Here is a 24259-nt window from a genome sequence, read left to right on the forward strand (position 1 = left end):
CTCATTATATATTAGTAAAAATTATAACGGTTGAATATTAATATTTGTACTAAATTATAACGGTTGAATATCAATAATTGTATTAATTGAGACGAATCAAAGAAGACCTCACATGACTATATTTTTTCTTATAAATTGAAAAAAATTTAGAAGATTCTCTCTGAATATGAATAGTGCAAAGATTCCAAGTAAGAAAGATAGATAAAAAAAAACAGAGGGAGTATGTGGCAAGCTTATGTTCACTGAGCAATTTTAGAGCAAAACCAATGTAAAACTATCATATATGGTGTCCACGTAGGATAGGCCTTGGGTGAATCCGAAATTTACAAGATTTCGGAAATTATGTGCCTTAATTATGGGTGATTTGAGGTAATTATGGGTGATTTGCGTAAATTGTAGAATAAATAAGGCAAGGTCAGTTTTTCATATCTCCAATTCCATTAAAATTTGGCCGAAAATTATTCACTCCCATATTGTTATACTTTCGGTATCAATAATTTCCTAATTGACATAAATCATGCATGATTGATATTTTAATTTCATTACCATATATTGTAATTTGATTTAGGAAGTAAATCATGTAATTACCATATTAATTGATTCTATGATCAATTTGAAATTGAATTGCTGAATTATAGGAAATTTACATAAAGTTTCCCATATGTAATACGTAATTGAGGATGCTCAGGTCAATCAATATCTTCATGATGGCCTAAAATCGTGCGATTTGGTTATACTAGAATGGCTGAAAACTAGGAATCTTTATGGATTAAAATCATTTCCATTCGAATTACAATTTTATGGATCGAAATCAATGAAAAATTCCATCTTCGGTTGCTACAATAAATTATTCCCTACCTATTCAGTAATTACTTGTGCAGTTTTGCAGTATAAATATGCTCACCGTCACCCCATTCTTTCATGTTTTCGCCTTTACATTCTCATGAGCTTTTTTATTCTCTAACCTAAAAGATGCTCACCGGTTGGTTGCTCATGAAGAGGTTAACAGATTGCGCAACAAGACAACAGTTGGTATATTGTAATGCACAGGTCTTAAGTTGTGTTAACGGCAGCACCGAATATCAGAGAAAAGGACCTTAACAACATAGTTGCGACGCGTCTACTTCGCAGCTCGGCATCGGACGTAGAACATATTCATGCAGCAACGTAACCCAGAAAATGAGGGAAGAAAAAATGTAACATGCATCAAAAATAGAGGGGGTTCGACCATGACAACACTGGTCCAAGTTCTGATTACGCTTCGAATCTAATATGGTGAGGGGGGGGGGGTCTGAGAAGAAGAGAGAGGAGATAGAATAGTTGGTATATTATAAGTCTTTTTGATAATTATGTTAGAGCATCTCTTAGAATTGAGGAGAGAGAAGTATGTGTTTGTTATAGCAATTGTGAGTTTGTGACTAATGCCAATATCAATATGACAAATCTTTTGATACTTTAATAAATTTAGCGAATGTAAGACAAATTAACTCCATTGAAACTGAGAAGTTATAAAGAATTTTCATAGTTTGTTTATGAAAAATATTCATAGTATAAACGGAGAAAATTAGGGATATTTTAAGGAGTTATTTGATTGTATTTGGGAAGTTAAACATCACTTTCTTTTGCACGCAATTTCTATGTTTTTCTTCATTTTTTAGGAACTGGATTATTGTTTTGTTGAGCATATATGAATGTTGGATTTTTCATGGAAAGTTCTACTTACTTAGAGAGTCAGGTAAACAACTTTCTCCATTTTGTGGGAAGTAGAACTTCCTATGATCATGTTACCCAAATAATTTACCTAAATCTAATTTCCTAAGAAATTAGAATATCCATGAATTAAAATTTCAACCAAACAATATCGATCTTATTATAAGGAAGACAATGAAATAATCTAAATTCTTCTTGGTTAACATCACAAAGCGCAATTGTTATAAAACGTTTGCAGTAAACAATATTTCTCTCTAGCTTCTTATCGACCACCAAAGATACAGAGGGAGTACCTTATAATCTTTGTACTAAAAGTTCACTTAGAATATTCTCAAGCATAAGAAATAACTCAATAATTAATCTACATAGTTAAGCAAACATACAGATTATAAACCATAGAATTGTTTTCCTGAGTTATGATATAGATATAGTTATTAGATACTTTATTGGACACTAGTGGAAAATGAGGAAGGGCTGCATTTTTGGCCAACAGCCCTTCCTGTAGCAGCCCTTCGGTAAAAGTGAAGGGTTGCGGTTTTTGACCGCAGCCCTTCGGTTTTGTAAGGGTGTGATTTTAGGCCTAAACCGCAGCCCTTTTGGACCACAAAAAAAATAATAAATAATTTTTTTTTTTTTGCATTTTTATGTCAAATTGACACAATTAAATCAATTCCAAACTGATAAAATTATAACAAAATCACAAACTGAAATTTATATATAATAACAAAAACTACTTCATTGTGACAAAATATAAATTTCATAGCAGTTCTCTGCCTTTCAGTTTGACTTTCCGCCTACAACCAACGACAAATTCTTAAAAACCACCACATTGTGACAAAATTATAAATTTAATGAGAACTCCAATCCATTTACAATATCCAACATTCATACTTCATATTACAAAAATCACCAATCATTTGATTCATTTACCAATCACCAAACAACAAAAAAAAAACAGCAACATTAACCTCTCATAATCAAATTTCTAAGTATCTTGAACCTCGAAATTGGAGTTATTTTCAATACGATCATAGCAAAATTTACCAATCATCACATTCATTCATTCAATCACCAAACAACAAAACAGCAACATTTTACACTCAAAATCAAATTTGTAAGTATACAAAATTAACAACAACAACAAAAAAAGCAATGACTGACCTTAATAACAATATCTCGAACCTCGAAACTGGAACTATTATTAATACTAATATAGCTACAAAACGTCTCTTCCAAATAAATCGCCCTAAAAAATCAAAAATCAAACAAAAAAAATCAACAACAAAACAAAGAAACATGAGAGAGAGAAATGATATAGAGAAGACGAACCCTGTAATCGTAGGTTTTAGAGACAACACAAAACTGCACTAAAATGATCTGATTGTATTCATCTAGCCTCAATGCGCTTTTATAGAAATACAAGTACTGAAGCAATAACTGAAACAAACGGCAACTAAAGACACGACTCCACTAACACCCATGAGGCTACTTTTACGCAAACAGAAACAATGACCAAGTAAACAACAGAGAACAAGTCTCTTTTATTCCTAAGCTTACGGAAGATAAAGACACGTCACAATAAACCCAACAATCCCTCCCCTGAACTGAACTCTCTCCAGTACTCAGTTCAGAACACGCATTCCAAAAGCTTCTCGAATCCTCTGAAATGTCACCATCTTCAATGGCTTAGTCATGATATCAGCCAACTGTTCTTCAGTATTGCAGTAGACAAAATATACCACACCTTCATTAGTTAACTCACGAAGAAAATGATAACGAACCCTGATATGCTTAGACCTTCCGTGCAAGACTGCATTCTTGCTCAATTTGATGGTTGAAGTGTTGTCGATCGCATAGCAGTATCATTTCTTCTTCTTGCTCATAACCGATTTCCTTCAGAACCCTTCCCATCCAAACAACTTGACAAGCGCATGTTGCTGCTGCAACATATTCTGCTTCAGTGGCGGATAGTGTCACAATGGGCTGTTTGCGTGAAGACCAGGCTACTGCTCCTCCACTCATTAAGAACACATACCCAGAAGTACTCCTACTGTCATCGATATTCCCTGCATAGTCACTATCGGTGTATCCAACAAGACCAGTTTCTCCTTCCCTTTTGTACCAAATTTTATGCTCCATCGTTCCCTTCAAATACCTTATAATTCTTTTCACTGCAGCAAAGTGGAGATGAGTTGGATTTGCCATGAATCGAGAGATGAGACTTACTACAAACATTAAGTCTGGTCGTGTTGCAATAAGATACATAAGACTCCCCACCATTTGTTTATACTGAGTTGGATCAACTTTCACACCTCCTTCATCACGAACAATCTTTTGCCCGGGAACCATTGGGTTGCTGACAGAATTAGAGCTCTGCATTCCAAACCTCTCGATCACCTCTGCAGCATACTTTCTTTGACAGATGAAGATGCCATCCTCCTGTTGTAGTACTTCTATTCCGAGAAAGTATCTCATCTTCCCCAGACCCGTCATATCAAATTCCTTTTTCATAGACTGCTTAAACTCATCTAGTAGCTCCTCATCATCACCAGTAAACAACAGATCATCGATATAAACACTAACGATGAGAATTTTACCTCCTCTGCGCTTAATGAAGAGTGTTTGCTCATTAGAACTTTTCTCGAACCGTTCCTTGATAAAATAAGCCTCAATGCGACTAAACCAAGCTCTGGGTGCCTGCTTCAAACCGTAAAGAGCTTTGTGCAACTTGTATACCATGTGCTCTTTCCCTGCGATCTCATAGCCTTGTGGTCACTCGATAAAAACATTTTCTTGGAGCTCACCATGGAGAAAGGCTGATTTGACATCAAGTTGATAGATTCCTCATCCTCGTTGAGCTGCCAAGGCAATGATCATCCTTACGATGTCCATCCTAGACACAGGAGCAAACACTTCCGTGTAGTCTAACCCATACTCTTTTCACGACAAGTCTGGCTTTGAACTTGTCTACTTCTCCCATCTCATTCAGCTTTATTTTGTAGTTCCACTTTACTCCAATGGATTTGGCATCATTCGGAAGCTCAATGAGTGAACACGTTTCATTCTTCTTTATTGAGTCAATCTCTGTATCCATTGCTTTCTTCCACTTTAACTGCTTTGCTGCTTCTTCGAAAGTTGTTGGATCCGTGATGATCATGAGCGCTATATGATCTTCTGACTCGACTCTTGCCATGTTTGCTTCCTCTTCCATATCTGAGAGTTCTTCTCCAGTGATGTAGTCATTAGGCCAAACAGGTGGCTTTCTTGTTCTCCCAATCGTTGATGTCGTAGCTGCAGTCTGAGTTGCAGGTTTTGGAGTTGTCTGAGTAATGACTGGAGCATTCAGGGGAGCATCGGCAGTATCTGGAGTTTCTGTCTCAGTTTCTTCTTCCCCTTCGTTTTCATTTTCTTCAATCTCGTAATCTTCTTCCCACTCAAGTTCCACATTCTATTCGTCTGAGTAACTGATATCCCAGTCCCACTTATTTTCTTCTTCGAAAATCACATCTCTACTTATATGAGCTTTCTTCTCAATAGGATCAAACATCTTGTATGCTTTTGACTCATTGCTGTAACCAATCATGACACACTTCACGCTTTTGTCATCAAGCTTGGTTCGTTTGACATCAAGAACATGAACATATCCTATGCACCCAAAGATTCTGAAATGCTCAATCGATGGCTTGTTTCCGCTCCATGCTTCTTCTGGAGTCATGTCTTTCACAATCATGGTGGGAGATCGATTAAGAACATGATTAGCCCATTGTACTGCATCTGCCTCAAACTTTTTGGTATTACCTTCTCCAATAAGACAGCTCTCACCATGTTTATAATGGTTCTTTTTTTGCGTTCAGCAATGCGATTTTGCTGTGGAGTATAGGCAGTGGTCAGCTGTTGCTTGATTCCATGTTCCTTGCAAAACTCCTTGAACTCGGTAGAGTTGTACTCTCCTCCTCTGTCTGTTCTTAGACACTTGATAAAGTTTCCAGATTGCTTCTTTACGAGTGCTTTGAACTCTTTGAAGGTGTGAAAAGCCTCTGATTTCTCTAACACAAAATAGATCCATGTTTTTCGTGAGAAATCATCGATAAAGGTTATCAAGTACCTCTTCTAGCTGTTTGATGGTGGATTGACCGGACCACATAGATCAGAGTGAATGAGTTGAAGTTTCTGGTTGATCTCCACTTGCTCTGCTTTTGGAAAGGAACACGATGATGTTTGCCTTTGATGCACGCCTCGCAACTGATTTTTACTTGTCCAATGTCTGGTAAATCGGTTACCATTTCTTTCTTACACAGAGTTGAGAGACCTTTGTGGCTGAGATGTCCGTAGCGATGATGCCATACCTCTTCTTTATGAGCCACATCGATCTGCAGACATTTTTCCTCCTTTGTCTTGTCATCCACCTCACCCATCAAGACGAACATACGGTTAGCACTCATGACCAACTCTGCTATCTTTCCTCTTGAAGGATGAAATATGCGACAGGTTCTCTGTTCTCCTCCCTTGAACAATACGTCCAAACCCTTCTCTTGGAGTTGTCCAACGCTCAGCAGGTTGTTCTTCAATTCAGGTACGTAATACACATCATTGATTACATAGCTTACTCCCCCAAGCGTTATCTTCACCACTCCTTTGCCACCAACCATCAGCTTGTGATTGTCTCCGAGCTTGACGTTATGTGTAAAAGCAGTATCCAAGCTTGAGAACATGTCTCTCTCTCCACACATGTGGTTTGAGCATCCAGAATCCACAAACCAAACATCTTTTCTTCTGGTTCCATGAAGTTCGACATATGCCATGAGAAGAACTTCATTCTTTTCTTCAAGCTCTGCAAAGTGTGCTCCATTGTTCCAGTTTGGACATTCGTATTGAAAATGTCCAAGTTTGTGACAGTTGAAGCATTTAATCGTTGCCTTATTGAAAGAAAGCCCCCTGCCCCTTCCACGACCTCTGTAGGATCCTCTGCCTCTTCCTCCCACATTGAGTGCTTGAACTTCTTCTTCTTAAACTTCTTCTCATGTACAGACAAGGAACTCTGCAGTTCATCGATCGTCATGCTCCTTGTGTCTTTGGACTCCTCAATATACACAACCACGTACATGAATTTGTCTGTTAGAGTTCGAAGTATCTTCTCAACGATCTTCGAATCTGGCATGTCTTCCCCATTGCTTCTCATCTGGTCAGAAACCGTCATTACTCTCCTGAAGTAATCATCAATACTCTCATCGTTTTTCATGATGAGAACCTCAAAGTCTCTCCTCAAGGTTTGAAGAAGAGATCGCTTCACTCTTTCATTTCCTCCGAATTTTCCTTTCAATGAATCCCAAACAATCTTGGATGTTTTGCGATCCAAGATCTGTTCAAACACAACTCGATCGGTTGCCTGGAACAGGTAGTGCTTGACTTGATGATCCTTCATCTTGAGCTCCTCAAGACTCTTCTGCTGCGCTGCAGTTGTCTCGATTCCTGCTGCTGGCTCGGTGAAACCCTCTTCTACTAAACTCCACAGTCCCTTGGCTCGCAAGAGATTCTCCATCAATTCACTCCAATGATCGTAGTGACCATCGAAATGAGGGATCTTGGTAAGCGTTTTGTCCTCACTCATTTTTCTCTCTTTTGATCACTTTGATTTGTGTTTGCTCTGATACCAAATGTAATCGTAGGTTTTAGAGACAACACAAAACTACACTGAAATGATATGATTGCATTCATCTCGCCTCAATGCGCTTTTACAGAAATACAAGTACTGAAGCAAATAACTGAAACAAACGACAACTAAAGACACGACTCTACTAACATCCATGAGGCTACTTGTACGCAAACAGAAACAATGACCAAGTAAATAATAGAGAACAAGTCTCTTTTATTCCTAAGCTTACGGAAGATAACGACACGTCACAATAAACCCAACAAACCCGAAGGATTGCGGGAGAACGAGGAGGCCAGAGAGACCATACGCATTAGAAGTATCAAAGAGAAGGAAACGAGAGCGAAAAGAGAGATTAGAATTTAAGGAGAGAGAATCGAAGAAAAGAGGAGAGAGATTGGTGGAATTGTCTTTGCCAATGAGGAGATCACACTGATTCCAAATTTATTTGAAAAAAAAGGAAAAAGAAGAAAGAAAGAGTACCTGAAATTTGGCAGAATGAAGTTCAAATATCTTCTGGGTGCGAAAACAACAATTCTCCCAATTCCATCCCTTCCAGGAACTATAAAGTCTTGATGCCCAAATTCGTGAACCGACGGTCGATGTTTGCATCTGGGGAACTGCCGGTCGACGTCGTTGATATCTTGTCGAACGGTCGACGTCATTGATATCTTGTCGAACGGTCGACGCCGTTAGGTTAAGAGAGAGGATGAGAGAAGCTGAGGCGTGAAGATGAGAGGAGAGAGAGAAGCGTGAAGGTCGAAAAGCAGAGAGAATGAGTGAAGAGATTGTGAGAAATAACCCTACCTGCTTAACATTTTAAGCCCACTTTTCCTTCCTTTCAAATAAAATTTAAAGAAAAGCCCATAAAGGTCTGCGGTTAGCCCAAGTACCACAACCCTTTATTACTTATAGGGCTGCGGTTTTCGGCTAACCACAACCCTTCACTAAAAGGGCTGCGGTTTTTGCATTGACCGCAACCCTTCACTAAAAGGGTATACGAAGGGCTGCAGTTTTTTGGCTAACCGCAACCCTTCACTATTAAAGGTTGCGTTTTTCAAAAAACGCAGCCATTGCACCGCAGCCCTTCCCTTTTTTTCCCCTAGTGGGAGTTAGAAAATATGGCCTTACATGATAACTATAAATTACATTATGAAGACCGACATACGACATAACATTTGAGTCTACGTCCAGTTGGTCATAAGAAATCATGCTCTAAGCAAAATCCGACATATAATTAATCTTTTTGTTTCATGAATATAAAAAGGCAAAAACAAGGAAGTTTTGTATCCTACATATGTATTCACATATATAACAAGTATATACAAACAACGATTTTTGCAAACGTATAAATAAGATTGATCGGATTTTCTAATGACTAATATATGCCTCACTCATCATGTCATTGAGATACTGTTAAGTGCAAACAACCAAAATCATCCTATTATAAGTTTAATAATTATTTTGTCATATTTAGTGCATTATTATCTTAAGAAATCTAATTTATCATAAAACTTGATTTGATTTAATTATGAATGTAAGAATAGTGAGTGTTATTTTTGATAGGTGAAAATTGAGTGTAGCTTTTGACGGGTGAAAAATGAGAGTATGAGGAAGGAAAATGGTTTAAACGATTGGGAAATGAGCTTATAGCAAAGTTGGGTTATGTTTAGCACTCACTAATTATTATTTTTTATAATTAATTGACCAAAACTAACACTAAAAATATTATATATACTAAATAATTATAAAGTAGATATTAATCTCCATAGATTTCGTAATTCATAAGCGTCGTTAATTTATTATATGTCGTTAATTCATTCTTCAAACGCCACATGTACATGTACATGTACATATCAATCTCCACATGATTACATAATATTCTCCCTATAATCATGTATAAATGGTGAATTTCATCCATGATTGAAGATGATTTAAGTAAAACAATCACAATGGCAATTTTTCAAATCTACTTAATTTAGGTTACTTTTCACTTTTTGCCATCTTTTGATTTTTTTATTAAATTAACTTTTGGATATGTCAATATTATATCAATATGGAAAGGAATTAATTTCGAAAATAATCAGATGGTCAAGATGGATGATGATGATCGACGATGATGGATGATGATGATGGCGCTGATGATGATGATGAGATGCTGCGATGGCGAGCCAAGCAATGTTGCAGCGAAGACAAAGAAAGACAATTGTACCATAGAATATTAAATCTAATGTGTTTTGAGAATTTGGGTGGGGGTTTCTTATCTTCATTTTATAATTTTCTTTTTTGTTTTCTTTATTCTCTCTTTTTTTCCCTTTGTCAAGTGCTAACTATGGAGTACTGTAATTTTTGTTTCCACATTTCTTCATCTAATAATCTTTTTCCTCTTTCTTTCTTTCTTTCCCTTTTCAACTCCTTTTTTGCCGTTTTTTTGTTCCCCTTCTATTTCTTCTTTAACATTTATTAAAATTGATTGTTCTTATGTAATTACTATATTCAATATAGTTAGTATATATTACTAATATTCCATATAATATGAATTAAATAAATATTATTGTCACATTTATCAACTATCACGACTTTAATTTAGGGATTGATTAATCTACTACTACAAGTTTATATGCTATATATACGGGGTTGAGAGATAGGGCTTAAAGACATTTCGGTGATTCAAGTTTACATAGGTATTGTGCTATTGTGTAGGTAATTTTGTATTCCTATAGAAGTTGTATATAAATGTCATGCATTCTTCTAAAGATAAATATTATATCTTTCCACAAAATTCTTATTGCAGTGTTTCATCTCCACGTTTTATTCTTATGATTTATGTCCTCTTTGTCCATACAAAATTATAATGGTATTCTATTTCATGTATAAGAACAATGGTGGAGATACATTGTTTAGTTTGTAGATGTAGTTGTTGATAGATGGGTATGTTATTTTTTTAAAATATTAATATCCAAAAAGGGCCTGATTTTCTCCTTCAAAGTCTTGCTATACACCCACGGTTAATGCTACAATTCACATGATACTATTGATATATTTGGGAGTCATCATTGCTACTATGATCAATAGAAGATCTTTCATCTTTTTGAGGGGAGAAGATCTTTCATCTTTGATTAAATACCAAACATATGTCATACCATGAGTCTAAGATATAACTTATAGGTTCATATGTTATTGCGCCAATATGTTATTACTCACAAAATAATTTTATAGAAGTTCATAATGGTCTAATAAGGACTAGCAAGATGTAATAAGTTTAGATTAGTTCTTAGATAGATTTAGTTAAGTTCAAATAAAATTACATAAGCAAAATAAGTTGAAAAAAACAGGGTCAATAATGATAATTTTGAAATTATACAAATTAAAAAAAAATCTTATGTACATAATACATTTTATTACTGTTTTATGAATTGTTGATCCCTCATTCCCTATAATGTAAATTTGGAAAGTTATATGCCAATTTTTGCCTATGTATTATCAAGACATGTTGCACATCAATGATTTGATTTGTATACACTTTATCACCCATTCGGAGGCGTAGAGAGATACATTTTGGTCATAGCATTAAATACCTTAGAAATGGTATAAATATTTGAATTATTATAATATATGGCCTACAATGTAAGAAAAGTTAAAATGGTACCGATGAAAAATGTATTCAGATATCATTGTCAAAATAGCATGCAAATTATTATAATATATGGCCTACAATGTAAAAAAAGTTAAAATGGTACCGATGAAAAGTGTATTCAGATATCATTGTCAAAATAGCATCGATGAACATGTTTGATATGGAACTCACTTACATACACCACTATAAATTGTGGCCTTTTACTATTCGAGTTTGTCTTGTGAGAGACCGCCTATATTTTTAAATTAAAATTAAGCAATGGTAAGAATATTAAAAAAAGAATAAACCTAATAGTGACTAGGTTAATTTCTTCCCGTGACTAATTTAATCCATTTAGTGACTATATCTATTTTTAATAATATCTATTTTTATATTAAAAATAGACAATCTTTTTAAATAATTTTTGTTACTACTCCACTTAATAAGTGGCTTTTTTTACTACTCCACTTAATTAGTGGCCATTAATTGAGTAGAGTAGTAAAAGACCACTATTTATAATAAGGAATTGAACTAGTGCGTTGGTTATCAGTTGGTATCTTGCTCCCAGCTCCTGCATCGCCATGTTAAATAAGGAATTGAACTAGCGTGTTGGTATCTTGCTCAATGCATTGCCATCTACTTTGTTGTTGAGGGAGTGTATTTTTGTTCAATTAAAGTAGGCCAAATTGTCATGATTCCAAAAAAAAAAAAAAAAAATAGGCCAAACTAATTACAAATTAGGATGATATCATGTGATGCCTACAAAGTGTGATGGATGAAAGACATGTTTAATACGGAACTCACTCACGTACATCACTATAAATAGCAGCCTTTTACTACTCTACTTAATTAGTGGCTTTTTTTACTACTCCACTATAAATAGTGCCCTTTTAATTACTCTCAACAAATTAAACACTACTTAGGCCCTGTTTTCTTGAACTGAATGGAGCCCAATACTGAACTGAACTAAATGGAGTCATGTACTGTACTGAACTGAACTGAATGGTTCTGAACTGAACTGAATGGTTCCGTACTGAATTGACTTTTAGAGATAGAATTTAATAATAATTTTTGCGTTTTGAACTGAACTGCATGGTTTTGAACTGAACTGAACTGAATGATTCTGAACTGAACTGAATTGAATGGCTTTGCTTATAAATTGAAAGAAACAGGGTCTTACTCTTATCGATCTCAATCTCTCATCTCTCATAAACTTTCCCTCTAGCTTCCAACTATATTTTACTTAATTAATTTCAATCAACATGAGTTATTACAAGCCATCTTTTGTGCTAATACTAGTTACATTTATCGCTATTGTAAGTTTTCTTCACTCTATTCTTTATTTACTTTGCAATTAGGATATTAATTAATAATAATAACGATCGTATTATAAAATGTATCTAGTAGGATTTCATAACTCAATATGATTTAATATTTATACTTATATAAATGCAACTTGTATAGATATACTAAAATTAAAGATGATTAAATTCTTTTGAAACACAATATTACCCGATCAAATTGATTAATTACGTTTGATATTGATAATTGTTTTACCTTTCAATCGTCTTTGTTAAGAACTCGCCATGCTACCCCTAATCATATATATGTTATTTTATGTAATTTTTTCATGCTTTTGATATTGAAATTTTCTTATCTTTTCCCACTTAATTCAAATGTATGGCCCAAAAGTACTTATATATCAAGAAGTCGGGAAGTTTAAGATTTGACCAAGGTCCTCCTCCAAATTATACGTTCAATTTTAGAGAAATTGTATTAAACTACGTATATTTCCATTCAAGATTTGCAATTTGCAATTATGTTTTGGACTTTAAATTTCTTTGCTACGTTACTATTTAATTACTTACCGCTATTTCTCATAACATATATTTATCATTTATCTGTTTGAATTTTCTTTTTGTAGCAGTTGGCTTTCCCACTTAGCAATGGAGCTCCGTCACCTGAAGAAATATATTGGAAAATTAAAGTAGGCGATATCCCTATGCCAAAACCTTTGAAGGATAGCTTGCATCTAGGTAAACTTTTGAATCAAATTAAACCTATCATAGTCCCAAGTATATGACAAAGTAACTCATAATTTCACTTCTTGTTATCCTTTTTGTTTATGTACAAGTAGTAATTACAAATACATATTCTTATGGATAATATTGCTGTGACTTCCCCTCAACAAAAAAAATGTTGCTGTGACTTTTTCATACTTTCTGAAATTTTGACTTTTCGATTTTTGAACTCACCTAAAAAAGGTTTTTGTTTTTTAAAAAAATTACTCTAGAATTTATTTCTCTAAATCTAATTTTTAGTCAAACTAAACATAGACTACTCTGTCCACTATACTACAAACTCTAATTTTATTTTGTCCTCTTTCATAGGGCCAAATGAAAGAGTTGTGAAACTCAACTCGAATTACAAACAGGATTTTGGTACACATGAAGCTCTATTGTATGTTTGGGGAGGACAAGTTAATAAAACTCAAATTCCGCAAGATGGTCGAGTGATATATTTCAAAGATGATATATTGTCAAAAGTAGGAGTTAAAATGAAGTTGCACTTCAAGAAAATCAATATTGAAGCCAAGTTTTTGCCATTGCATGTTGCAAAAATCATGCCTACTACATCGGACAAATTTCAAGTGATCCTAAATCTTCTTTATGTGAATCCTAAATCAATTTTAGCTCAAGATATCGAGTTGATGATGAAAAAATGTGAAGAAAAAGGTGTCAAAGGTGAGATAAGGAATTGTGCTAATTCATTGGAAGGTATGGTTGACTATGTTACGTCACTATTAAATTTTGAAAAAAATAAGTTGGTTGTAGCGTCCACGGAGGAGGATTATTGTATCCTTTTGGAATACACTATTCAAAAAGTACAACTATTAGGAAGTCACAGTGTGGTATGTCATAAAATAAGGAATCCATTTGCTGTGTTTCTTTGTCATAGCATAAAGAATACTAATTTATACAATGTTTCTTTGGTTCGCGATAACGGGAAGCAAACGGCGGCATTTGCAATTTGTCATAAGGACACTTCTTTTTGGAATCCAAGACATTATGCCTTTGAGTTTCTTAACACCAAGCCGGGTGGGAAGCCTATATGTCATTTTGTTTGTGCAGAAGCAATAGTTTGGTATAGGCTGCCAAAAAATAAAGGCAATGAATAAGGAGTGTGTCTTAAGTATAAACACCAAGCTGGGTGAGAAGCATATATGTCATTTTATTTGTATAGAAGCTCTTCATATCATATAATAAATATGAATCATTTATGTTCATGAAAGAAGAAAGGGATTTTTTACCCATTCAAGAGACAAAAGATGGAAAATGAACAAATAACATTAGCTCATAACTTTCAGTTCATTTGCAGACTTCATTTTAGCTTATGTAAAGTGATTAATAATTCAGTTATTACAAGCTTAAAATTTTCTGATTTTCACTTATTTTTTACATATCTAATAATCGAAATTTGTAGCCCTAAACTTAAGCTATTTGAATCTATGTCATCCTCAACCTGTGTCATCAAAACTCACTCGAAGTCTTGAACTTATGGCAACTTATGTAGCTGTATGTAATTAGAACTTGGATAGCTTCTATCAGCATTGAACTCACTTGAGCTTAACAATAAATTAAAAGTATGTTTGATGAGTGAAAGTAAGGCAGGAAAAACAACGCCTTGCTTGGTGTTATAATTATCATTGTCTTCATTGCTAAATTATAAACAAACTTGATCATCAGAATACGTTTGATTGATTTTGAGAGTGTTGTCTAATTACCCCTCGGCCCTCTGAGGAGTCTTATCTTTCTTATGCATGCAAATGTGAACTATCTGCTCTAAAGAATAGTGAACTTGTAACACCCCGTTATTTCATAATTCGAAGCCTTTAAACAATCCTTTAAATTTTCTCATATTTCATTCCTTTACTTTTTAAAAGTATTTTTAGACCTTCCGTTAATCTTATTTTGATCTAAAATTTATTTTCGATGCATCAACTTAATCGTTTCACTTCTTTCATTAAAGCTGTTTTAAAAGATTTAATTTGTACTAAATTTATTGTGTCTTTATCATCTTTAAATTAATTTATATTTATTTTAAGCTCGACCTTTAGATTTCCATACTCCGTATTATTTTTTTCTATCTCAATGTTATAATGTTTCTTTTAAGCAACAAATATCATTTTATTGTATTAAATATCTACTTGATTAAATTCTCTTATTATTCCTAAACATTTAACTGTTTTAATTCTTTAATGTTTACAAAAATTTTAAACCTTCTACCTCCTCTTTATATTGGCCATTATAGGAAAAGCCTTGATTTTTTTCCTTTTACGTTTCCTTTTGAAGTCTTATAACCTTTTAGTATCTTTTCATCACTATCTTATATTAGGCAGTGTCATATTCTTTCCCTCAAGCACACTCACGCCATTTGATTTCCTTTCTAATAAAAAAACTAATATGAACCTGGTGCACACTAATTAATGTGCACCCGATCCATGTCACGTGAGTTTATGATAGTGTATATTGATATGATATAGTGTATGTTAAAATGATATAGTGTATATTAAAATGATATAGTGTATTTTACAGTGATATAGTGTATGTTAAAATGATATAGTGTATATTAAAATGATATAGTGTATGTTACAGTGATATAGTGTATGTTATAATGATATAGTGTATGTTAAAGTGATATAGTGTATGTTAAAGCGATATAGTGTATGTTACAATGATATAGTGTATGTTACAATGATATAGTGTATGTTAAAGTGATATAGTGTGTGTTAAAGTGATATAGGGTGTGTTAAAGTGATATAGGGTGTGTTAAAATGATATAGTGTATGTTAAAGTAATATAGTGTATGTTAAAAGTGATATAGTGTATGTTAAAGTGATATAGGGTGTGTTAAAGAGATATAGTGTATGTTAAAATGATACAGTATATGTTAAAGTGATATAAAGGGTCACGTGCCTGGACCTGGTCCACACTATTTTTAGTGTGAACCGGGTCCACACAAGTCGGATTGCCTTTCTAAATCCTAGTAATGATAAGACTACTGATGAGTATACAAGTGGATGATTAAACTTGTAAACCAATTTGCTGACAAACGAACCAAAAATTGATTGTATTATCAAGCAAAGAACGAAAATTTCATGAATTTTAGGGCCAAACAGAGATGATTTGTGATGAATTGTAGATAGAAACTTAAACCAATCGCAAGGTTTAAGATGCCCAAACTTTGAAATCGCAATCAAAGAAGGAAGGTTAATCGCAAAACCTTTAATGTTCAATCTCAAGAACTGTAATATCCCAAGTTTTAATATTGTTTAATTAATAACTAATCTTAATTATTAAACTAAAAATGATCTAAATTTAGTAATTAAAAATCACTAAATTAATTTTAAGTATTTCGTTGAATAATTTATGGTTAATGAAGTGTATAAATTAGATTACTAAAGTCTTTAGTCAACCTTGTAAATATTTTGGGTGTAAGACTTAAGGTTAGTAATAAATTCTGATGGCCCCTTTACCTAAGTTCATAAGCCCAAACAAGTAAAAGAAACTTAAAATCAGAAATGAGCCCAACAAAAATAAACTTATAAGCTAAATTAGCCTAACACTATTCTCCCCAAATCAGAAAAAAATTACAAATTAGGAACAGAAAAACAAATTCATCTTCTTCCTTCTCTATACGTGTAAAAATAAGAATGAAGATTGTCCAACAAAGTCAAAAAAACCACCCCAGTGTACTTAATCTTCTAGAAACCCATTGAAATTACACTCTCTCAAGCACACTTAACCCACCGAATTTTTCCTCAAAACCCTTGAATTTAGCCACTGGATTTCTTGAATTCCATGGACTTAAATGGTTTGAGGATTTTAAAATTCTGAAAATCATCTACTGAGATGGAGATTTCTCTATAAATAGCGAAGAATGGATGAGTTTTTCAATCACAAAATCAACAACACAAATTCAGAAAACAATTGAAATAATCTGAAATTTTCAATTTCCACTTTCCTCTGTTTTTCGGCCACCACTCGACCACCACAGCACAACCACTCTACCACCACCTATGAGCACCACTGCTCCACCATCCAACCATCACCGGAGAAACACCCAGCCGCGCCACCAACACCCACCATCTCCCCTCCCTACTCGCATCTTCCTCGAACCCCCTGTACGCCTATCTTTCTCTCTCCTTTGCGCGACACCATCGCACCACGACACATCATCACTTGCCCTCTCTGCCGCCGCCCCTCTGCCGCCCTTCGCTGCTGCGAGTTGTCGCCCACTAGCAACCCTGCCGTTTCTGCTTTAAAGACCCGCATTTCTCCTTCCTCCCTTCGTGCTTCAAAGAACCCAACTAACTGGGTAAGTTTATTTTCCCTTCTTGACTTTTTGTAACATTTGTTAACTTATATGAGTCACTCTCAGCAATTCCCAAATGAGTTATACTCCTAAAAAGCTAAATAATAACAAAAAGACAAATACATGCTTATAACTAGTTAAGTAAAATTACTCATCAATTGTAGTTCACCTAAGTTTAGCAAATGTTATTATAGTAGAATGACTTTATGTTATCAAGCAGTTTAGCAAATGTTATTATAGTAGAATAAACTTTATGTTATCAAGCTTTAGATTATTTAAGTTATAACATGTTTTAACATATATTGCTAAACTAGTTTAAAAGTTATAGTCACTTATAATTTTAATAAGTAACTCACTTATATGAATGCAACTATTAAATTATAAGCTTATAATATAGTAATATGACTTCTAGTTTGATTTCAAATTATGTTTATGAACAAGTATGTAAAAGATTCCTATGAACTATTATGTCAAGTATATATTTATGTAACCAATTAGTCACGAGAACGTTAAATAAGTCATAACTACATAACTTATAAACTAAGAATAGTACTTAAAGAGCAATGATACTAATGTTTTCTATTGATTTCTAACTTATAATATACTCGTATTGAAACTTAAAAGAACTCGTTCCTTGGAGCTCAGTAAGGACGATATCAAGGACATAAGAAGAGGATTATCATACTGCAATTGAGGTAACAACTACTGCTAGTATCCGCGCAATTCCTTTGAAATGCTTTTTTATAATATGCTACTGAAAAGATGATTTATGAACATATGTTTCTGAGTGGCGGGATTATTATTATTACATGTTTTGATTACATATCCTGAGATTTACATGATTCTAAAAGACTGAAATATACTAAGAAATGGAGGGTAGACTTTGCTGTATTTTATCTCACGGGCCAAGCAAGCTTATGGTGGAAGATTAATAAAGAAAAGAAAAATGAACCTGGGTTTGGATGGAGCAAACTTCAGGAATTAATGTGAGATAAAGTTTACCCTCCCTCACTTAGGATCCAGAAAGAAGATGAATTCCTTCACTTACAGCACGGTATAATGAGTGTTTTGGAATATGCTAATAAGTTCATGGAGCTTTCAAGGTTCGCACTTGAGCTGGTAACTAGTGAGCAGTCAAGGATGAACCATTTTGAGCGAGGTCTTCAGCTCAAATATCAGGATAGGTTAGCATCTCAAAGGTTCACTTCATACCAGGATATGGTTGATGTTGCTGTTAATGTGGAACGCGTAGTATTGCTTCGAGAATCTCAGAATATTAACTTTAAAAGGAGAAATGATGGGAGGAATGATAATTAAGGACGGGCAAAAAGGCCTAATCAAGGGAGACAAAATTTCAGGAGAAATGACAGTGGTCAATCTGATTATAGGGGTCAAGGTTATCATGGAGGTAACCGAGTTCAGAGTAACTTCAGGGCACTTGTGAACAAACCTCAGGAGTGTGCCAAGTGTGGAAGAAGGAACCATTCAGAGAGTGAATGTCGTGTTGGCTCAAATGCTTGCTATAGATGCGGGAGTCGTGATCATTATATTAGGGATTTTCCTAAGCCACCGGGAGCACTTGGAGGAACATCTTCAGCTGGTACTAATCGCAACCGAAACAACACCACCGCCGGAGCATATCGTAATCTACCACGACAAGCATCGACAGGAAGAATCTATGTCATGAGGCAAGATGAGGCTGAGAATGATGACACTCACTAGTAGAAAAAGGTCGATTTACGTCGGACCGGGGACCCCTATTTGCGTCGGACTTCGGTCCGACGGCATAGGTCTCGACGCAGATGACCAATAAATGATCTGCGTCGTATGTGAAATGACGCAGATCTTTGACCTATTTGTGTCGCACCTTGTATACGGCGCGACGCACATGACTCCATGTGCGTCAGACACATGGTAATGTGCGACGCACATAATAGTCATTTGCGTCTGACATATTGCCACATGCGACGAACATGAGTCATCTGCGTCAGACATGTTGCAACATGCGATGCACATAACAATTTATAACTCAGAAGTGTGTTGCATTCAGATCAACAGATTATTGTTGCATTCAGATCAACAATAGGAAGTGTGTTGCATTCAGATCAACAATAGGTTGTAAAAAAGAATCAATAGATTATTATAGGAAGTAATGAACTTAATTGTTATAGAGTTTAAAACCATTGCATTCACTATTCAGATCAACAATCAACGGTTTTAGTAATTGAAATGAATCTAAGTACAAAAGAATCCTAATACAAAAAAACCTTAAAATCTAGAGAACAATACAATTTGGGTAAGAACTAAGGAGATATCTTCAACATTCTAGTGGCCCTTCGCCTTTACATCGACAAGAGTGAGGAGAGGAATTCCAGATCTGAAAGAAAAAAATTAAACAAAAAGAAACCAGATCTAAAACATGAAAACAAAAAACTGTAACATTCAATATTAACAATTTATAACTCAGAATTTTCAATTAGATAAACATAAAAAAGCGAAAATTCAAAAGTGAGAAAATAAATCAGAAGTAAACTCAAAAAAATAAGAAAAAATCAACAAAAACAAGAAGAAATTGAGAAAAAAAAATTACTAGTAAAAAATCTTGTTTGTTCGTTTCTTCTAATGAATTGTAGCTTTATCAAAAACAAGAATCTTCGAAAAAAATTTGCAAATATCACAAATTAGGAGCAATAAGAAGCTACGTTTCGTGTTTGTTCTTAGTTCGTTTCTTCGAATCACAAAAGTTACCAGTAAAGAATAATCTTCGTCTGTTTGTTCTTCGCATGAATCGTAGCTTTATCAACTTTTGTTTCTTTGCATGAATTGTAGCTTTTTTTCGAAGTGAGAAATTTCGTTTGAGAAGAGGAGATGAGAAATCAGGGTTTTTTTTTCTTGTAGAGGGGAGGAGAGAGAAAGAAGATGAGAAGCGGCTGAGAGAGGGAGGGAGAGGGTTGAGTGAAATTAGGGTTGAGTGAGGGAAGGAGAAGGAGAAATGAAAGGTGCATGCAGTTTCTGAAATAAAAGGGTAGTAGGCTATGGGCCTCGTGGCCTTAATATGTGTGTCGCACATTGTATAAGGTGCGTTGCAAATTGGGTCTTTTGCAACGCACCTAAAAGACGTGCAACGCAAATAGTTTGAATTTTTTTTCAAGGTATAGACGATTTGGGTCGCATGAGTCAGGAAATCCGACGCACATTTGGCTTTTGCAACGCACCTAAGGCATGTGCGACACAAATGGGGCGTATCTGGTGCTTATGTACCCATGTTGTGCGTCGCACTCCTCTCTACGTGCGACACAAATTAAGTTATTGCGTCGTTTTGCCTTTCATGCGACGCAAATGGGGTGATGCAAATCGTCATTTTTCTACTAGTGACTGTTATCACCGGTATCTTCTCTATCCATTCTTTGCATGTCCATGTTTTATTTGATTATGGAGCTTCACATTCCTTTATTTCTCCATTGTTTACCATAAGCCTGAAATCGCAACCATCATGTGACTTTCCCTCTCTAAATGTTGTCCTACCTACTGGAGGAATTGTGAGATGTAGATTCATGTATAGAAATTGTCCAATTATATTGGGGAAAGTTGAGTTTCTAGTTGACCTTGTAGAATTTGAGTTATCTGAGTTTGATGTAATTTTGGGGATGAATTGGTTGACTAAATATGAGGCTGACATCAATTGTGTTAAGCAAAATGTGACCCTTAAAGCACCTGATGGGTGTAGAATTTCATACCAAAAGTTTGCGACAAAACCTCAAATTCAAATTGTTTATGGGGTTGAGAGCTCAAAAGATGCCTGAGTTTGACTATTTTGGGTACCTTTGTAGTGTCATAGTTTTAAATTCCCCTAAAACTTCCATAGCTGATATACATGTGGTTTGTGAATACCCAAATGTGTTTCCTGATGAGATACCTGGTATGCCTCTACGAAGAGAATTAGATTTTAGCATCGAGATAATCCCAGGATCAGCCCCTATTTCCAAGGCACCCTATAGGATGTCCCCAACCGACTGACAAGAATTGAAGAAACAATTAGATGAGTTACTTGAAAAAGGATATATTCGACCGAGTGTGTCGCCTTGGGGAGCCCCGGTTTTGTTTGTAAAGAAAAATGATGGAAGTTTGAGGTTATGTATTGATTATCGGGAGTTAAATAAGATCACCATTAAGAATAAGTACCCATTACCCATCAACTTCGAGGTGCAAAAGTCTTTTCGAAAATAGATTTGAGGTCTGGTTACCATCAATTTCGTATCAAGCCTGAGGATATTCCAAAAACTGCCTTTAGAACCCGATATGGTCATTATGAGTTTGTTGTTATGCCTGTTGGGTTAACCAATGCACCAGCTGTATTTATGAATTTAATGAACCGTGTCTTCAAGCCATACCTAGACAAGTTTGTGGTTGTTTTCATTGATGATATTTTGGTATACTCTAAGAACCCAGAAGAACCTAAGGAGCATTTGAGGAAGGTAATGTATATGTTAGCAGAAAATCAATTATATGCTAAGCTGTCAAAGTGTGAATTCTGGCTTAAGGAGATATCATTTTTGGGTCATATCATCTCTGAAGAAGGTGTATCTATGGATCCCGAGAAATAAAAGCAATAGTGGAGTGGCCTAGACTAACAAATGTTCCTGAAGTTCGGAGTTTTATGGGGTTAGCTGGCTATTACAAAAGATTTGTGAAAGATTTCTCTAGAATAGCCTTGCCTATAACCAAACTTGTGAGGAAGAATGTCAAATATAAGTGGGCTGAGGAGTGTGAGACTGCCTTCCAGGAACTTAAAAGAAGACTCACCACTGCCCCTGTTCTTACCTTTCCATCTAGAACCGAGGGATTTGTTATCTATAGTGATGCCTCTAAACACGGGTTAGGTTGTATCTTAATGCAAAATGGGAAAGTGATAGCCTATGCCTATCGCCAACTCAAAACACATAAACAATATTATCCCACCCATGACCTTGAACTTGCTGCTGTTGTCTTTGCCCTCAAAATTTGAGACATTACTTATATGGAGCCTCGTGTCAAATTTTCACTGATCACAAAAGCCTGAAATACATCTTCACCCAAAAAGAGCTCAACATGAGGCAACGTAGGTGACTAGAACTTCTGAAGGACTATGATCTTGATATCCAATATCATCCTGGAAAAGCTAATGTAGCTGCTTATGCCTTGAGTCGTAAATCTCACCTGAAAACAATCCTGTCTATTCCTCGAGCCATTCATGATGATTTGGTGAGGATGGAGGTAGAACTCATTCAGAAGGAAAAGGGTGGTTGTTTGAATGCAATGGAGTCAAGGCCATGCTTAATTGAAGAAATAAAGGGAGCTCAGGGAAAGGATTCACAATTAGAACGAATAAAGGTTGATGTGAAGAATGGGAAATCACTTGGTTTTGTGATCCAAGAGGATGGAACTTTGAGGTTTCAAGGAAGATTATGTGTTCCAAATGATGAAAATTTGAAGAAAAGAATTTTGACCGAGTCTCACAATACACCATATTCAATTCACCCTGGAGGAAATAAGTTGTACAAAGATCTGAGGCAGGTGTACTGGTGGAGCAATATGAAACAGGAAGTAGCAGACTTTGTGGCTAAATGCTTGACCTGCCATAGGATAAAAATAGAACACCAGAGGCAGCTGGTTTGTTGCAGCCTTTGGATGTGCCAAAGTGGAAATGGGATTCCATATCGATGGATTTCATCTTGGGTTTGCCTATGTCAACCAAGGGAATGAATGCCATTTGGTTATTGTGGATTGGTTGACAAAGTCGGCACATTTCCTAGCAGTGAAGAGTAATTGGAGTTTGGATCGATTGGCTGAATTATATATGAACACGATAGTACGCTTACATGGAGTGCCTAGCTCGATTGTTTCCGATCGTGATTCAAGATTTCAAGCAAAATTCTGGAAAGAGTTACAGAAAGCTCTGGGAATAAGGCTTAACTTTAGTACTGCTTTTCATCCGACAACAGACGGACAGACAGAAAGGACAAATTAGATTGTGGAAGATATGCTTAGAGCTTGTGTTTTGGATTTTCAAGGAACTTGGGAGAAATTCTTACCTATGGTGGAGTTTTCGTTCAATAACAGTTATCAAGCCACCATTGGGATGGCTCCCTATGAAGCACTTTATAGAAGGAAATGTCCCACACCTTTGTGCTGGAGTGATATTGATGAAGCACGTGTCATAGGTCCAGAATTGATTTAGGAAACCACAGACACTAGTAGAATAAATGCTATTTGCTGCGGTGATATTGCTGCGGTTTTACCTATACGCAGCAATATAACACGCAAAAAGAAAAGAAAAAATAGAAATTGACAATATTGCTGCGGTTTCCGCCCAAAAACCGCAGCAATATTGTCTAACTGACACTTTTTAAAAATAATGTGGGGGCCTTGAACAGCAAATATTGCTGCGGTTTCCACGTAGGACCGCAACAATATATTAAAAAAATATTTTTTTAATATATTGCTGCGGTCCTATGTGGCAACCGCAGCAATATTCGCTATCACTTAAACAAAAAAAAGACGGGGCCTGTGAAATTATAAAAGCAGCACTTAGGGTTTTTTCCCTCTCTCTTAGCGCCTCTCTCAACCATCTCTTCTCTCTCTCAGCCTCTCATCTCTCTCTCAGCCTCACACGCACTTCTCTCTCATCACTCTCAACCTCTCTTCGCCTCCCTGCTGTCAACCTTCGCCTTCCTTCGAACGCAAGTCGTCGCGAGTCAATCGTCGTCACACATTCTCTCTTCCTCGACCGCAAGTCGTCGGCCGACGTTGAAGCCTCTGACGAATTTTTCTCACCCTCTTCCCATCATCGTCGACTGTCAGAGAGGAAGCAGCTTGAAAGGTCCGCCGCATCTGGATCGATCAACGTTTTTTGCATTTGTTCGCATTCA

At 35.5% G+C, this 24259-nt stretch overlaps 2 protein-coding genes across 2 annotated transcripts; both read left to right on the forward strand.

Annotated features, from left to right (window-relative positions):
• Positions 1–12849: 12849 nt before the first annotated feature.
• LOC125493115 (BURP domain-containing protein 5-like) lies at positions 12850–14200 on the forward strand. The gene is made up of 2 exons (XM_048635942.2): positions 12850–13012; positions 13367–14200. The coding sequence occupies exons 1-2, from the start codon at positions 12979–12981 to the stop codon at positions 14152–14154; spliced, it is 822 nt and encodes a 273-aa protein (XP_048491899.1). The 5' UTR covers positions 12850–12978; the 3' UTR covers positions 14155–14200.
• A 6705-nt stretch (positions 14201–20905) lies between these two features.
• On the forward strand, positions 20906–23122 carry LOC130590183 (uncharacterized). The gene is made up of 5 exons (XM_057392213.1): positions 20906–21093; positions 21182–21270; positions 21702–21826; positions 22473–22904; positions 22973–23122. The coding sequence occupies exons 1-5, from the start codon at positions 20906–20908 to the stop codon at positions 23120–23122; spliced, it is 984 nt and encodes a 327-aa protein (XP_057248196.1).
• The last annotated feature ends 1137 nt before the right edge of the window (positions 23123–24259 follow it).

The sequence above is a fragment of the Beta vulgaris genome, chromosome 9, assembly GCF_026745355.1.
Source record: "Beta vulgaris subsp. vulgaris cultivar EL10 chromosome 9, EL10.2, whole genome shotgun sequence".
In the NCBI taxonomy this organism is placed as follows: Eukaryota; Viridiplantae; Streptophyta; class Magnoliopsida; order Caryophyllales; family Amaranthaceae; genus Beta; species Beta vulgaris.

Excerpts from the sequence above, each read along its gene's own strand:
- LOC130590183 (XM_057392213.1), top strand. The coding sequence starts at position 20,906 with ATGTATAGAAATTGTCCAATTATATTGGGGAAAGTTGAGTTTCTAGTT. Across the intron at positions 21,094-21,181 it reads TGTAGAATTTCATACCAAAA|TGTCATAGTTTTAAATTCCC; the intron begins GTTTGCGACAAA and ends GTACCTTTGTAG. Across the intron at positions 21,827-22,472 it reads CTAAGGAGCATTTGAGGAAG|GACTATGATCTTGATATCCA; the intron begins GTAATGTATATG and ends GAACTTCTGAAG.
- LOC125493115 (XM_048635942.2), top strand. The coding sequence starts at position 12,979 with ATGCCAAAACCTTTGAAGGATAGCTTGCATCTAG. Across the intron at positions 13,013-13,366 it reads GAAGGATAGCTTGCATCTAG|GGCCAAATGAAAGAGTTGTG; the intron begins GTAAACTTTTGA and ends CCTCTTTCATAG.